The sequence below is a fragment of the Lepisma saccharinum genome, unplaced genomic scaffold (assembly GCF_977018435.1).
Source record: "Lepisma saccharinum unplaced genomic scaffold, izLepSacc3.1 HAP1_SCAFFOLD_317, whole genome shotgun sequence".
NCBI lineage: Eukaryota > Metazoa > Arthropoda > Insecta > Zygentoma > Lepismatidae > Lepisma > Lepisma saccharinum.
In genome coordinates this window covers 149,767-167,152 of record NW_028143049.1, presented here as the reverse complement: position 1 = coordinate 167,152, position 17,386 = coordinate 149,767, and the positions used below count along the sequence as shown (strand labels likewise).

Here is a 17,386-nt window from a genome sequence, read left to right as displayed (position 1 = left end):
CTATGTCTCAATTCTTGGTGCAAAGCGAGTCCAAGAGCCCACTAATCCAAACCATAAGATCATTTCTGCAGTCTGTACTTGACATTAAAAACAGAGTCACTTTGGTGTGCACCAGTGTGCACTTTCCAATTTTGTTCATGTACATTGGAGGTGTGATACTCAGAGAGCTGGCGTAAGGAAATAAATGGAAGGTGATGTGGTCCGGGAACATTTAATGTTTTGAAGAAATGGCCCTCAATGAATAAATATAATAAAAATTAACGACATTGCACATTTATTTGGTTGTGCCCGTGCGAGTAGGCAGCAGCCACTACTGCTCTACATAATCCTTTGGAAATAAAATTATTATCTTTATTACGACTAATCGCTAGTCTTGTTTATTTCTTTTCATGCCATACACACTGACACGTTTTGGTAAAATGTGAACTTGTCCAATTTTTCTTTGATCGTGCATATGTGCAATTTCAGACCATTTAAGATTTCCCATAGGAACGCTGTTCAATGACTTTCAATTGTTGACTTTAGTATTAAATTCAATGACTTGTTCGTGATTGATTTGATTGTGTACAAACATCTAGTATCTGAGCGGTCAACGAGCAACGTGATTACTCATCTACTTGACAGCCAAATAAGCAGTACTCGGCGAGCGCTGTTCACTTGCTCCCTGAGCGAGCTTGAACCTTGCTTGCCACAGGTTTAAGGCACAGAATACTGTGAAACCTCGATTTGACGTTTTCCAGGGGACCAAGCTGAAAAAACTTAAAATACGGGAAAATGTAATATCGAGGAAAATTTCTTAACATTTTACTAAGTTGGGACCATCAAAATTGAATGTATAATGGGGAAAAATGTAAAATCTGGGAACGTAAAATTGGGGTTCCACTGTATATCGTTGTGTGTTTCGTTCTCGTGAGATGGCAGCTAACGAAGTATTTATTTGTGATTAATGGCTTGCCATATAGATGTAATTACTAGGGAATGGATTTCTAGGTCCATACCTTACTTTTTTTTTGCTACATCCTAGATGTACTATGCTATTTAAAGATATTTGTGTTTCATATACACAAATTTTCGATTTTTTGAATACGGGGTGCCAAGTAGGGTGTGCCTGTCCATTGTCCAGGTTCAGCGCTGGTTTCTGTTTGATGATGGCATGGGTTTCTTTGATGGTGTTTTCTATGACAGAGCTGGTTGGGTGAAGTATGGATGTGGGGGTGTTGAGAAAGGTCTGATTTTGGTGCATATTTTTTGGCATCTTTTAAGTGCTCATCAATTCGTTCTCGAACAGTGCAGATGGTTCTGCCAATGTAGCTGTTGTGGCATTGGCATGTGGCCATGTAGACACCAGGGGATGCAAGTTTGGGTAGGTAGTATCTCTTGAAGTTGGGTAGTGCTCTTCCGATTTGGGATACAGGTTTGTGTGCCAGTTGGATGTTGAAGGGTTTGAGGCCTTGGATAATTTGCCTGATCTGGTGGGGTGGTATGGAAAGGCGATCCATTTGGGTTTGGGATTTTGGTTCGGGTTATCTGTGTCTCATGGGTGTCTGAGCTGGGCTTCTGCTTTCGCACACCACATGGATAGCTGGCGTTTGGTGTAACCGTTGTTTAGTCCTATTTCAGTTATGCATGCCCGAACCTGGTTTCCTGTACACGGACGTGATGAATCTGGCTTGGTGTCGTCCAATGCTTAGGACGAGAAAATTGAGGTGGCCATTTTCTTCCCTTTCAAGAGTGAATTTATGTTAGTGTGTATGTTGTTGAGGGCAGTTAGGAGATGGTTTAAGTCTTCTTCCTGTTTGTAAATGTTTAGGGTGTCATCAGCATATCTTCTGTATAATATATGTGCAAACTCTGGTTGGGCACGTATTGATTTCTCTGCCACATCCAGTACAATGTTGGACAGGGGTGCAGAAAGGGGGTTGTCCATTGCTAGGAGGCCTGTCTGGTGGAAGAAACTGTCTGGAAATAGTTGTGGGTGAGGCAGGCTTGTAGGAGGTTGCAGATTTCATCTGTTACAAATGGGGGCATGCTATTGCTGTGTTAAGCAGAATTCTAGCCAGGCACAGGGTGAAGACCATTCACAGGCCGTCACTGAAAACCAATGGCCTACTCCGTTCAGTTAAAGATGACCTGGAACTCCGTATTCCAGGAGTAGACCGAATACCCTGCGAGTGTGGCACACTATACATAGGCCAAACGGGACACACCATTGAGCAGCTGCGGAATGAACATCAACGTAATATCCGATTATTCCAACTGGAAAAGTCAGGACTTGCGGAACACAGCATCACCAAGGGACACAGAATTTGATTTGAAGACACCAAAATAATAGCCAAATGTGCTGGTTACTGGGACCGATGGGTAAAGGAAGCCATAGCCATATCACGGGAAAGCACCAATCTCAACAAGGATGTGGGACTCCAGCTCAGTCACACCTGGAACCCACTCCTCCTCAAAAACAAGACACCAGCCAATGAGAACACCAGGATCCAAAGACAGCCAATAGGAAGACAGAATCCAAACTCCGCCACATCATAGTCATGTATATTAACCTACATTGGTCTCCATTTCTACATTCCCTGAGGATGAGAGCAATGTATGCCCTCAAAACGTTGGAAGCCAACTCCAATTTAACCTGGCTGGTAACCCGAGAACACTTGTTCAAATCACGTCGCCAGGAAAGCTTCAATTCCTATTTTCCATATTTGTGCAGTAACTATATGTCTGTATGACATGAAAGCGTTGGGTGATCTTTTTGCAAATAACTGATGAAGTCCAAAGCAACGTTACACAAACAAAAGTTCAAGACATTTTTTATACCCTTCAATAGAGTTAATTACAAGTTTTTCTGTCATTCGAACAATGTTTTTTCTTTTCACCTCCCAACTGTTTGCTTTTGCTATTATAAAACACTTGAACTTCTGGTTTACAATTGTTGTCAAAAATAGAGAATGAGGGCTCCTGGTTGTTACAAAAGTCCCAAGTCAAGCAGCCCATTGTTAAACCCACCCTTACTACTACTTATGTGTCCGACAGCAGCACCAGAAGTAAAATTTTGTGGCACAAGTATGGGATTCACTTCTGGTTTCTCTTCAAGATAGTCACGGTAAGAGTTACAATGCCAAGACAGTATTTTATTTAGCTTGTGTAGTGCCTTATATTATTAAAAAGGTAAATCTTTAGTTATTTTCAACAAAATATGGAGTTAAAATTGTAAATAGTATTTACATATTCAGCACATTTTTACTATACATAAATCCATTCCCTGATAATTATTATTACTAAAGGGGGAAAGTTCCCGTGCACATAGCAGTGTGTCATGAAGGCACATTTAGGGAATGTAGGGGTAGGCCCACACATACTCTATCTCTGCCATTTTGGAGGTGATGTGATCAGCACAAGCTCCAACCACCCCCCCCCCCCCCACCACCAGTACCCATTGATTTGAGGTTGGGTGAGCCCCAGAGCTGCTTCATGAAGGGACAAGGGCAGAAAAATTCCAACCTTAGATCACCCACTCTGGGAATCGAACCTGGGTCTCCCACGTGGCAATCAAGCAGCCCTAGCGACTAGGCCACCATGACTATTATTATTACTTATTACAGTCCAAGATGAAAAACTGACTTTTACCGATTCTCTCCACTTGTGTTTCAAATCCTCTCCCCTCCCTCTCTGAAGTCCAAGAATACATACCAAAGAGCAGAGTGAAACACTCACCTGAGGATTCCTGAGAAATGTCTCTGGGAAATTGGTGCTGCCCCCTGCTCTGTCCGCAGACGTCCCTTTCATACCGACAGTCCAGCCGCCCCGAGCCTTCTCCTCCTTCCAGGTCTTCGTCAGGGTGAAGACGTTGGTGTTCATCATTCGGCAGACGCACAGCTCATTGAAGTGGGTCAGGAAGTCTTCGAAAGGCATCCTTGAAATAGAATGAACCAAGTAGTTTGTTAGGTCATAATAGTTTGGTAAATGTCCAAAAACAATTTTAAGTTATTGTTCTTCATCTAATCAGTGAATGATGATAATGCATTTAGTGCAAAGGACAAATACTATAAAAATAATCAAATTAGTACTAAACTAAAAGTAAACTCCATGATGCAACAGCCCTCTATGGGCCAGAGCCTGCCAAAACGACTGGCCGTTTTTCATTGGGTGATATGTGGTCAGTGTCCTCCTCCATGGCCCAGCTTTGGATTTTGACTGCGGGATGGCATGAGTTCGAGTCTGCTTCAGTCTCTGGGTTTTCGGCCTGTGTATACGACCAGTGGCAACCTACCATCGTGAGGAAATTGGGGAGCTACGAGTGAGTAGTGTAACCCGGTCATCGATATCTGATATAACAGCCGGGGGTTAGATGTGCTGACAACACGTCACCCCATTCAGTTGAAGATCACCACACCTGTAGGTAGGATTATGGGAGACTGGCAGTTGGGAGATAGACCAAGGCCCTTGCGGGCTCTAGAGCCACAGGTTATTTATGCGGTCAGTGCATCAAGCTGCTGTTTCTGGTTTTCATGAACGGAGCGCACTATTTCTTCTCTTCAAGTAGCTCCCCAATTGTTCTCACGATGCTGGGTCAATGTCAAAATTTTGGGAGCTCCCATCAGGGATCGCTTGAACCAAAGCCAAGAACGCTAACCACGTGGCTATGAATTAGTACAACTTACATACTGTGTTTACGCGTGTATAATATGCACACCCTGAATTTAGATGGGAACAGTGACTAACAATTATATCTCGTACATGTTTAAGAACTTGCTTTATTAGTTGTACGTCGTAAAGCTGTTGCTATGCTGATCAAGAGCGAATAACATCATATGTATACCTATTCAATGAGTTACCTGTTGGTATGTGGACCAAGGGGAGAATATCATCAACAACCCACACCACCTCCCGCCCACTCTTCTCTCCCTCCACTATCATTAGCATCCCAAAGGTTTCACTTCTGCAAACAGCTTGTTTATTCTGTAGTAGAAGAAAGCAAGGTCAACATTATCTTATAGATTTGCAGCACTTAGAAAGTTATTTTCTATCATTTCTCACGCGACAAATACCACTGATGCACATCCCATGTGACAGGAGGTGCATGCTCGAATTCTGGCAGAACAGCATTGCTTTTCTGTGTAGCAAAATGTTCCATTACAAAGTGAAAAATCATGGGAAATGGCCATTATTTCACTTATATAGCATTCTTTTAAAAAATATTATTACTAAAGAAATCTAATCACGCAACTTGAATTTCCGCCTGTATGTTGATATATACATGTTATCTGCAGTGCCCTAGTGAAAACATGCATGGTTTCATGTTGGCTGTCTGAATTATTCTGTGCATAATATGCACAACAGTTTCTGGGAGCAAACATTTTCGAAAAAAGTATGCATTATACCCAAGTAAATGCAGTAATTACCACTGGGTCTAAAATTTTTTGGTAAATTTCCATAACATTTTTATCTCTGGTGTTAACGAAGTAATGATAAGTAAAGTCATTAGGTGTTAAAATGGTTAAGAGTGCATTCTTGTAAAACAACAATTGATTGATACCATGAATATTTTTGAAAAATCCACTTTCATTACAACAGCATTCTGCATCGCAGGATTAGGATCAGAAAAGGTGCCAGAAGGGTGGATAAATACAAATGATGGAGACAGTAAACACTTACCACACGAAGAGAAATAGTTCTTCTCCTTCGGTGACCAACATTACCTGCAGATACGTGGCACAGCTATGGCACCCTCTTATGTCAACATATTCATGGGCAGGCTGGAACAGGAATTCCTTGACTCCTAGCAACTGAAACCACTCCTCTGGCTAAGATTCATAGATGACATTTTCCCCCTCTGGACACATGGCGAACCCTCCCTCACTACATTCCTAAACTAACTGAACGACTTCACTACCCTCAAATTCACCTGGTTCCACTCCAAAGACCAAGTAACCTTCCTAGATGTGGACATCCACATTTCGGGAGACCACTTGGAAACTTCCATACATATTAAACCGACCAAACACCTCCAGTATCTCCACTACTCCAGCTCACACCCCTACCACACCAAAAAAGCCATCCCATTCTCCCTTGCCCTCAGAGGCTAGCGCCTCAACTCATCCCCCTCATCCTGCCAAAACTACAACCTACGCCTGCACCAAGCCCTAACCAACCGTCGCTATCCCTCCACCCTCATCAACAAACAAATCACCAGAGCCAACTCCCACAACCGCACCAAACAACCTAAAACCAACCCTCCAACCCTGATCACCCAATACCACCCCCATATTACGAAAATCAGACATACCCTCCACTCCCTCCTCCCCATCCTGCACAGTGATCCTGATACCAGGGACATCTTTCGGGATAAACCCAGGGTCGTCTTCAGTCGCCCCCCCAACCTCCAAAACATCTTGGTCCGAAACACTCCCACCCCACCCCATCCACACCACTCCCCCCAGCTCACAGGTGCAACAAACCCAGATGCAAGACCTGCCCCATACTCATCACCTCCCCCACCCTCCTGATCCCCACAGCGGCAGGCGAGTTCACCCCTCACCCTAAGGGCACCTGCCACTCATCCAACCTGATTTACACCCTCATCTGCCAAATCTGTGGCAACTTCTACTTAGGCGAAACCTCCACCCCCTTGAACCTAAGGATCAATAATCACCGATCCTCCACCCAAAACTCAGATTTCACAGTTGCCATCCACACCAACAGCCATACACCACCTTCAATAACTGTTTCAGTGTTGCCATCATCCATCTTTTACCCCCCCCCCCCCTCTGACATCTTTCCGCAGACGATGGGAAAGGGCCTATATACAGGGTTCCCACGCAAACTCCAAATCCATTTTCCCTGAGTTTTCCAGAATCCTCAAAATTTTTCCAGAGTATTGAATGCACAGTAAATGACTACTATAATTTTACAATGGCCTCCTCCATTTCCCTCATAGCCATACCATCCTCACCTTCTTTATTACTGTTGTTTTCTGATGCAAATAACAAAACTAGTTCAATAATAAAATAAAATTACACTTCTTTGCATGTAATTAACCTTTTACACGCCGAATTGTCTTTGGATTTGAAATTAATGAGTTTATCAGTAATTTTTGTCTCTTTGGTGTACATTAAAGAGAATTATTCAAAAAAATTGTTATTTTTTATTTTCTCTAAATGTAAACTGGAGTGTTCCCAATTGGGAACATTGGCGTTTCATGTGAAGTATTATTACAGAGTTTTCTAATTATAATTCAACTGGACCAGCATCTTTTCCGTTTATATATTAGCATAGTAAATGTACAGAAATATTACATATAAGCTTACAGAGAGTGAGACAACATTACAACCTTCAAAATACAAAATACTAATACAAATACATAATAGGATAACATAATTGTATAAATATGAGAAAACATCATTGTGTAATTTTACTCAAGGAGAAAATGATTTCTTTTATTGAAAATGTAGCAATACCAAATTTTAAATATATGTAGTTTACACATTTGAAAATGAAAAAAAAATACAGACACACACAGAATGTCCTAAACTGGTGATGAGCCATGGAAAGCTGGGAAGCAGTGTAAATGAATATTTCTTGCACACTCGCGACATAGTAGGCGAGCATTTTTTTGGGCAAAATGCACACCTTCCTGGTCCTCCTTCAATCAGAAAATGACCATCAGTTTTCCTCATAGACCCTGGGATTTCAAATCGTGGTCCTGGCCTCGAAGATGTTCGTGGATTTTTGCGAATGAGGACGGTAGCTACTTCTCTTCGAAAATCCAAGTGATTCTTTGAATTCTTCCCATGAAGTTCTTGGTGAATTTTCCAGGCTGCAACAACTGCCACATTCAAAGCATTGGAAAATAAATTCCAACACCATTTTTTCCCTCACAGCTGTTGTAGCTGGACAGCATACGGTCTAAGACATCAATGTCCCCCATTCCTTTATTGTACTTTTGTACTAAGTGAGGTTCAGGGACATCAATCCTCTTCTTTGATTGCCGAGAGAACCGCTTTGCTGTTCCTAATAGCAAGTGTGTCTGGTAGTTGGATGCCAAGGTGACTACGGAATTATCATTCCATCTACACATGTAAATATCACCATCACATCGAAAGTCAAACTCTCGTCTTTTCTTTTTCTTCATTTCATTTGTTGGAACCAAGGGACATCTACCAGTCCTTCCTTCTCGTACTGTACCTATTACTTTGAACCCCTTTATTTTCAGCTCTTTCAGCAATGTGTATGAGGTAAATAAATTATCAAAGAAAACTTCAACTTGCAGAGGATTAGTGACAACATTCAATAAGAGTTAGATTCATCTTCTTCCTTTCCTTGATAGATTTTCATAACATAAGGATATCCATCACTTGGACTAATAGTCCAGATTTTGAATCCGAAACGAATCGGTTTTCCTTTTATGAACATCTTGCAAGAATGATGCCCATAATAGGGAACCATTGATTCGTCGATGCTGAGTTGTTTATGAAAAATTCCATATTGCTGAAGATTGTTGTTTAGCTCATCATATAATGGTGAAACGTTTCAAAATTTTGAGCTGCATATAGGCACGTCATTGAAGAGAGATGCTCGAGGTATGTCTCTGGTAAAATTTTATGACACAACTCAATAGGTTCCAGTGGCAGTAATTCTGGGTGTTTGACGGATAAGCACTGAAATGAATCATGGCAATGGAGCGAATTGTTTTCTATAACCGTAGACTTCTTCCACGAAGGATGTCCTACCTGTTTACTTGATGCCCCTTTAGCCTTTCTTGATGTGGTTGTCTGAAGAGACTCCGGAGTAGATTGTTCCACGTTAGTTGTGACAACCAATTCACCACACACATCTGAAGGAACCACTTCTTCCAAAACGTTGTCATCAATTTTCTCCTCATCGGTAAGATCCGCAGTTTCTTCTGGAGGCAACTAACAAATATCCACTACATCTCCAATGTCTTCAGTATAGTCATCAAAAATTTCATTCAAATACTGAAAAGCTGCTCCCAATGTCAGGAAACGATTCGATGCCATGTTGTTCGTACAAATGTTGTTGAAAGACTGAATTTTATAACAACGAGACAGCATGAATCAACAGAAGCAGCTAACAGAACGTGGCACAAAACACGCCGGGATATTTGTTATACAAACATGTAAAAACAATTATTTCAAATGTACTTGTAGCCAACAATAAGCATGATTTTATTTCTATTGTTGACCAAGTTACAAAACAATCTTGCCTTACAACTGTGAGAGAGGAAAATTTTTCTTCAGTTTTTTGTGCGAGTTATTTGTTGTCTGTAACCATTGTTCATGCAAAACGCCAATGTTCCCATTTGGGAACATAATAATAAACTTAGGTCGAGACTTATAGAAATCAATGAAAAACCCATTCTAATGCATTTCATGTAATACTAGCATTATGTTCTGCCCGATATTGTACAAAGAAGAAAAAAGTAATTTATTTGGGTGTAACTAAAAGATATATAATATTATGAATGCAATTTTAACCATTTTGGTGTAATTTCATAGTATATTATCCAGATGATAATAATGAAAATATTAATTAAATGTTGTTAATAGTAAATATACACCCTGAATTAATAGATCAAACAAGAAAACTATGAAAAAGTTTGTTTCAGTGTAGTTGAAATTGAAAATTAGTTGATGTTCCCAATTGGGAACATTGGCAGGTAAAGGGTTAAGAACAAAGATGACCAGTTTTCTAGAACTTTAAACAACTCTGAAACAATTTCTAACATATCTGATATAGAATATTGAAATATTTTCACACTTTTCATAGATGTTTATAAATGGATACAATATCAATTAATCTGTAATGCGTACAATAATAGTTAAGACAAACAAATTATTGGAATTTTTAAAACATATAAAAATGAAGTGACAATTATTAGTACTGATTTAAAAAGGAATAATAAGTTACTGAGACTGAAATATAAAACAAGAAATGTACTTAATGTCTGATACAGCAAATTAAGAAAATTTACATCTCAGAAGCTTCAAGTTTTTTTAATTGTTCTGGAATAGCCTTTGCTTCTTCTTGCATCTTTTGTTATTTGGCTTGTAAAGCACGGATCTCACTTGCTTTACGTTTCATTTCTTTCCATTTGTTTTCTTTGTGATCACATTTCAATTCAATTCAATTCAATTTTCCTTTATTAAAGGGCGAGGTTCAGCTTGTGGCTGTTCTACCACCTAACCCCGATGGATACATATACATACTAAATACATTCTACCTACTAAATGTTTGTACAATAACAAACAAGGAAGAAAGAGAGAAACATAAAGAAGACACAAAAAGAATAAATACAAAATTGAGAACAAAGGCTCGTCTACACACTAAAAATAATAATAATAATAAAAAGATTGAAAACAAATACACAAGGATACACAAATTAATTGACACAATTGTGCTTGGTGTGATATGGTTAAGAATAATACAAATTAATATTAATGTTATGTGTAAAAAACATATAAATGTTCTTAATATGTGAGAAAGGACAAAATATTGTTAAGGGTTGGCAACATGTAAGGGGAAAAGTAAACAAGCAAAATGAAGATGAAAATACTTGTTATTAGGAAGTTGGTTCAGATATGCGAGCTATTATTCGTGAGTGCTGGAACACAGATATTGTTCATTTAACAATAGAGTTTTTAGTTTGTCTTTGAAGTTGTTGCGATTAGTGAGGGACGTCATGGAAGGAGGAAGTTCATTCCACGCTCTTGCAGCTGAATACGTAAATGATGATTCGAAAAGCACTAGTGTGTACTTTGGAAGTTCAAGTTTCGATTTTCCCCTTGTTTTGTAATCATGTATTTCCCTTCTGAATTTTAATTTCTGGAATAGGTTTCTAGGTGTTTTGGTTTGTAAAAGATTATGAATAAAACAACACAGATGTAATTTTCGGCATCTGGTCATGTTCAACATTTTGTTTGCGTTTAGGGCTGGGAGGATATGATCGTATTTTCTTATATGGTACACGAAACGGTAACATGAATTTTGGACTTTCTGGATTTTGGTTTTGTTTCGAACGGATAGATTTGGTCCGAAAATTACGTCGCAGTAGTCCAGTAAAGGAAAGATAAGTGATTGGATTAGTCTCATTTTAATCTCTGTTTTTAGGTATTCTTTAAAGCTGTACAGCGATCTTAGCACGGCGTAAGCTTTTTTAATTTGTTCTTGTACATGAATATCCCAGTTAAGGTGTTCATCGAAAATGACGCCTAGATTTTTCACATTTGTTGAATAAGGGATTATAGCTGTGTCTAGTTTGATGCATATCTCGTTAGGATTTATCAGAGAGAGACTATTTCGGGAACCAATAAGAGAGAAAGTTGATTTTTGTGGGTTTATTTTTAGACCGTTACTTTTACACCAGGTATTTATGTTGGATAAATCATCATTGAGCAAAGCTAAGGCTGCATCTGGCGATTTCGGTGGAAAAGGAATTTGTAGTTGAGGGTCATCTGCGTAAAAATGAACTTTACTGTGATTGATTACGGTAGGTAAGTCGGCTGTAAAAATGGTATAGAGGAGAGGGGCTAGAATGGATCCCTGTGGGACACCAGTTTCCAATGGCAGGGTGCGAGAGAGAGGGGGCGTGGCAGCGTTTATGAATACTCTCTGTTGTCTGTTGTTCAGATACGATCTAAACCATCGAAGAGCGGGAGGTGAGAAATTGTAGTATTTTAATTTGCTCAAGAGCAGGTCATGATGGACACTGTCGAAGGCTTTAGTGAGATCCAGTAATACTAACGCTACTGCCATTCTCTTGTCGATTGATCGTAATAAATCGTCAGTTACTTTAAGTAAAGCCGTTGCCGTGCTGTGTGAGGGACGGAAACCGGATTGACATTTCGGAAGCAGATCTAGGTCATTAACGTGTTTGCGAGTTTGCTTGCTAACAATTTTTTCAGTGATTTTGGAAAATATAGGTAAGAGACTTATTGGTCGAAGGTCATTCAGGGACGTTATTACTTTTTTCTTTGGTATCGGAACAACACGTGCTGTCTTCCAGCTGGTCGGGTATTGTCCAGTCCGGAATGAGAAATTTACGATGTGCGTCAGAGGACGTAAGATGTGCGGTAATAACAGTTTAATCATTTTTATAGATATTCCATCATTACCAGATGCATTGGATGATATTTCGTTTATAGCTTTCATTGTTTCGGCTTCGTTTATTTCTTGCAGGTGGAAAGTTTGAGCGCTTTCGTTAAAAGTGTTACCATCAAAGAACTCTCGAGTTTTGTTAACGGCATCTTCTGAGACATTCGCTTTGCTGCATACGCTAGAAAAATGCCGGTTAATTGAATCTACGTTTATCAGGTCGGAAGGTATCTCGTTCATATTTTTACTATATACACCCCAAGTTTTTATTTTTTTCCACAACTCTTTGCTGTTATTGTTGCATCGGAGGTGATGATTAAAATATGCTTTCTTTTCTTGCCGTTGGACCGAGGTGGTGAAGTTTCTCAGTTCTTTGTAATAGTCCCAGTTTGCCTGGGATTTTGTGCGCTTATATTTTATTAGGGCATTGTCACGGAGTTTCATGAGCAGTTTTGTATTTTCGGATATCCACGGAGAGTTTTTTGATTTTAATAATTTAGTTTCAAGGGGCGCATGCTTGTCGAAGAGGTTTATTACGTTTTGAGTAACGAAGTGAACTTTATCATCGATGTTGTCGAAGCTATCAATTTGCATCCATTCAATTGTTGCAGCATCCCTATCGAATATCTCTTTGTCGAGGGTAGAGAAGTTTCTAGATTTGATAAACTGTTTAATTAATTTTGGTTTTTCGATGGCAAGTGTCGCGTTTACTAGACAGTGGTCGGACGTTCCGACGGGAGCGGTTACGTTAAATGAGCGTACAAGATCCGGGTCATCCGTTATTACCACATCGAGGAGTGATCGGGTGGTTGCCGTTATTCTGGTTGGTCGGTTAATGATCTGGACCATGCCGAAAGAGTCGATTATTGATTGTAAATATACTGTTTCTGGTTTATGGGGAGAAAGGAAATCTGCGTTTACGTCACCTAAAATAAGTAATTTGTGAACGAGTGGAAAAACTTCCGAGACCGTCGTTTCTAGGCGCGATAATTTTGTATACGATATATTAGGGGCTTTGTACACACCAATTATTCCCATAGTTAGATGCTGGAGCTTCACAGTTACGCTAATCATTTCGACTTCGTCGTCAATTTCGTTGTAAGAGGGAATGATCTTGACATTTAGGTCTTTACGGTAATACAAGATTAGGCCACCCCCACCCTTTGTTGTTCTATCCTTTTTTATTGCTGCGTAACCCGGTATGGAGAAGGTCGAGGCGAGGGCTTCGCGGAAAGACCAGCTCTCGGTGACCAGGAAGATATCGAAAGCCGACTCGAGCACCGTGGTCGCCAACTCCTCTAATTTTGGTGACGACAAGGACCTGACGTTCTCTTGAGCGAGTGTCAGGAAGGGTGGCCTTGGGGAGCGATGACCGGGATGGAGCAAACCTATAGTTGCAGGAATTTCAGGCGGTGGAGTCGACATCAGGGAGAAAACAAAGACAGGGGTACCATTTGTTGCGAGCGTGAGGGAAACCGAACCTTCCCTTCCACAACGTCATAGCGTATTTTAGCATTATTTCAAATATGAATGTAGGTGCAAATTGGGAGAAGAAAGACATAAGGAAATTCGGGTACTTACATGTTGCCTTCTTGTGAAGTCTTGGATGTTCTTGAATCACAGGTATATTTGACGCTAAAACATCACTCAAAGAAAACTGTATGAAATAATCACTTGCACACGTAATCATAATCACATGCAGAGAAACATAAACATTCGCATAAAGGGATATGGTTGACACACAAGACACACACAATGGACATAATAGGGAAACGATTTCAAACACACGTTCATAATACATATAACTAAGAAATAAAATGAGGATGGTCATCATGGATATACACTTTGATTATACACTTAAGTTTGTTGAGAGAAAAAAACTAGTAATAATAATAATAATAAAAAGATATAGAATGATAAAAATAAAAGAGTTATTAAAAGTATTTCAATGTAAACCGGTTACTAATGTTAAAGTGGCTAAGGAGTCCGAGCAGTCTTGTTTATGGGTCTAGTCTTTTGAGGGGTAAGGCTCAGGGGCCAATCGGGATAGTTCCTTCATTCTTGTTATAGTGAGTTTCCTGCCTGTAGCGGTGCGCACCACGATCCTACCGTCTTCCGTGTAGCACGCGCGGCACCCGAACTTCTCTTTCGCCGCCCGCAGCATCTCCTGTCGCACTGGAGTCAGCGACTCGGTGATGTAGATTCGCGACCCGGCTTCTTTTAGCTTTTTCTTCGCCGACCACACGGAGTGCCTGGTTTTGTAGGTTGCGAATTTAACAATAATACAGCGTTTTCCTTCCTGCACGGCCTCGGCCATGCTACGGTTTGGTTTTCCCAAACGATGGCACCTCGTGATCTGGTCACTCTTGATGTCGACGTGCATCTTATTTCGGAATAAGTCCAGGACCTTCTCCTCCACGTTCTCCTGGACGTTCTCCTGCACTCCGTGAATAAGGAGACACTCGCGCCTTGAATACTGTTCCAAATCGTCCAGCCTATCTTCTTGGGATTCTATCCTATCCAATAAATAATGGAAGTCTTCCTTTTGCACTTTGAAACTTTCCTCCAACCGTGCCTCCAATTTACTCAGTTCGTCTTTGAGTTTCTTCATTCCTTCGGAATCGTACGCAGCACTTAGGTCCCCGCTTCTTGGCTGTGTTTCATTATCAATTTTTAGTTTGAAACTGTCCAGCTCGCCACGCACCTGCTTTTCGAAGCTTTCCAGCCGGTCGCCGAGTTCCTTGGCCACAGCACGAGACATCTTGGGTTGGTACGCGTGAAGCACAGTGGTTATGGCTTGCGACGAGCGTCAGATAATTATTCCAGTATTTTCTGTTAATTAACGTTGAAGTTGCACTTGCACACGTCAGTCCCGAACCTTGACACTACCTCTTCCTTGTGTGAAGGTAAGAATCAGCCAGCAGCCCGATGTCCAGCAGAATTTTACAATCTTCTCCGGAGCCGATCAGCATGTCCTTAGCACACTTCCGCCATACTTTAATACTTCTCATACTTCTCATCTTCTGCAATGCTTCTTTGTATCTGATACGTGAACCTGTAACACTCTGGATCATATATTTGCTTACTTCTACATTTGACACTCCTCCTACCACTTTCACTGCATCATAAACTTGCCGAATAGCCACAACAGACTCTTGTTTCAAGTTTTCTATTAAAACCTGCTTATTTACAGAAAACTCACTTTCCACATATGCATTGTATCAGGTCTTCCATGCGCTGAGCACATCGCTTTGGAAACAGTCATTTGCTTCAGAACTAAACAACTAGCGGCTCTCACAAACCTGAACTTATGGGGACTACATTCCACAATCTTCTCTGTTGTTGGTTGCAAAAAAATTCTGCAGCTAGTAAAAAAAATAAGCTTCTCCTTTTCATTCACCTCTTTAGCTTCCAAAGCAGCTTTGACACCAATTCCGATATCAATCTTTGTCAAAGGAATCAAGTTGTCAGAATTTCTGACATCAATTTGCATTAATTTAAAACTATTTTTGGCATTGTTCAAGATGTCTTTTTGTAAAAAAAAGAAAGAAGAAAAACTTAAAACTACTCCATAATAAGGGAAATCAGATGAACACTGGTTAACTTTAGACATCAGGTTATCTTTATTATGCGTATTTCACATCTTGAAATATATTTTACATCATGTAAAAGATCGAAATCTGTTAATTAAATTTTAAAAAGCACAAAATTTATGAGGGTATACACTTGGTCACCAGCCCTGGAATCACATTTAAAAACAAGAAACAGACAAACAAATAGATACGAGTTCCTTGCTGAAAGAGAAATGCTACAACAGCCTGGATTATCCACAGACAGGAGGATATTATAATCCCTCAGTTTTGCTTCATTGGGAACCATTAATCAATTACAAGATTTTCTCTGAGATTTGTATTTTTTTCAAATTCTCCGAGATTTCCAGGTTTTCCAGTTGTGTGGGAACCCTGTATATAGCAGGCAGCACGCCACTATACCCCTGGACTCAACCTAGCCAACCAGTAACCCTTTCCTCTCCTCCCCGAAACTACCCACCCATCTTACAGTAAACACTGGTTAACATACTTTTTGTTCTCTATCAACTGTTTCTGGCAACACTGACCGTAGAGACGCTACGGTCGTCAGTATTCTATGCCTCTACTCTATGTGACGCCGATCTATCTATCTTCTACTTTGAAAATTTGATACATATTGCGAAATATAGAACTATTTCTCTTCGTGTGGTAAGTGTTTACTGTCTCCATCATTTGTTTGTTTGTGTGTGTGTGTGTGTGTGTGTGTATATATATATATATATATATATATATATATATATATATTTATCCGACAACCAATGTGGCTACCGTCAATTTGAAAATTCCATTTAAAGTGACGACCGGGTGTTTAGGACGACCGTATACGGTTGCCATGAAGACAACCCTGCTTATCGTTTTCCTGATACTCGAGAGAGTGTAATGAACTGTCGTTGGAAATACGTCATTGATGCCACAATGATAGTAGAATGTCAAAATTGTGAAATTTTGAAGTAATAGTACAATAAACAGTCATCGAAAATTCGACCATGTTGCCACATTGGTAGCAGAATGTCTGGATTGTATATTTTTTTAGTTCACGGTTCCTCCGCTTGGAGCGCGACAGTCGGTCGCTGTATATGTTGATTTTATACACTTTGTTCGTAGTTTCATTAAAGTGGCAACCGAAAACGAAGTTGGTAGCATTGGATAAACCACGTGAGCGTTCATATACATTTCTTTCAGACTACCGAGCACACGGTCCACCAACGCGAAGAAGCAGGAGTGATATTTAATGTGAATGCTTTGTCTTGCTTGCAGCGTTCCGACATGCGCTAGCTGCAAAAGGAAAACGAAGAAGTACAAACTCAAATAAAACTATGGTAAGTTGAAGTTTCAGTAACTTTATTTAAATAGCATACTATTGCATGTACGTAAGTAACTAGAATATTCTCAATTCAGACAAAATATGAGGTTATCAAGCTAAAATCGGTGTTACTTTGTGTGTATGTGTGTGGGGAGGAGGGGGAGGCCGAAATTATTAGCGTAAGATTGTGGAGATTTTAATTTAAATCTACTGCAGTGAGATCGGACTTTCGTATGTTCCACGTTTAAAATTAAATCAAATCAATGATTTCATGCGCAGATTGCAAATATCGTTTGTTTTTTTTTAAAAAAAAAACAACCGGAAACGAACAAATACATCAGAAAGCCAAGGTACATGTTCTGTTCCTACAAATCTGTCA

General features: G+C 40.0%; 1 protein-coding gene across 1 annotated transcript in view; it reads right to left on the bottom strand.

The window, feature by feature from the left end:
• The window catches only part of LOC145982678 (calpain-5-like), a 150,989-nt gene that overhangs the window by 42,639 nt on the left and 90,964 nt on the right, over nt 1–17,386 (bottom strand). Inside the window, exon 9 of the mRNA XM_083116048.1 lies at nt 3,718–3,916. Within this exon, the coding sequence (XP_082972174.1) occupies nt 3,718–3,916 (199 nt within the window). The remainder of the gene's footprint in view (nt 1–3,717; nt 3,917–17,386) is intronic.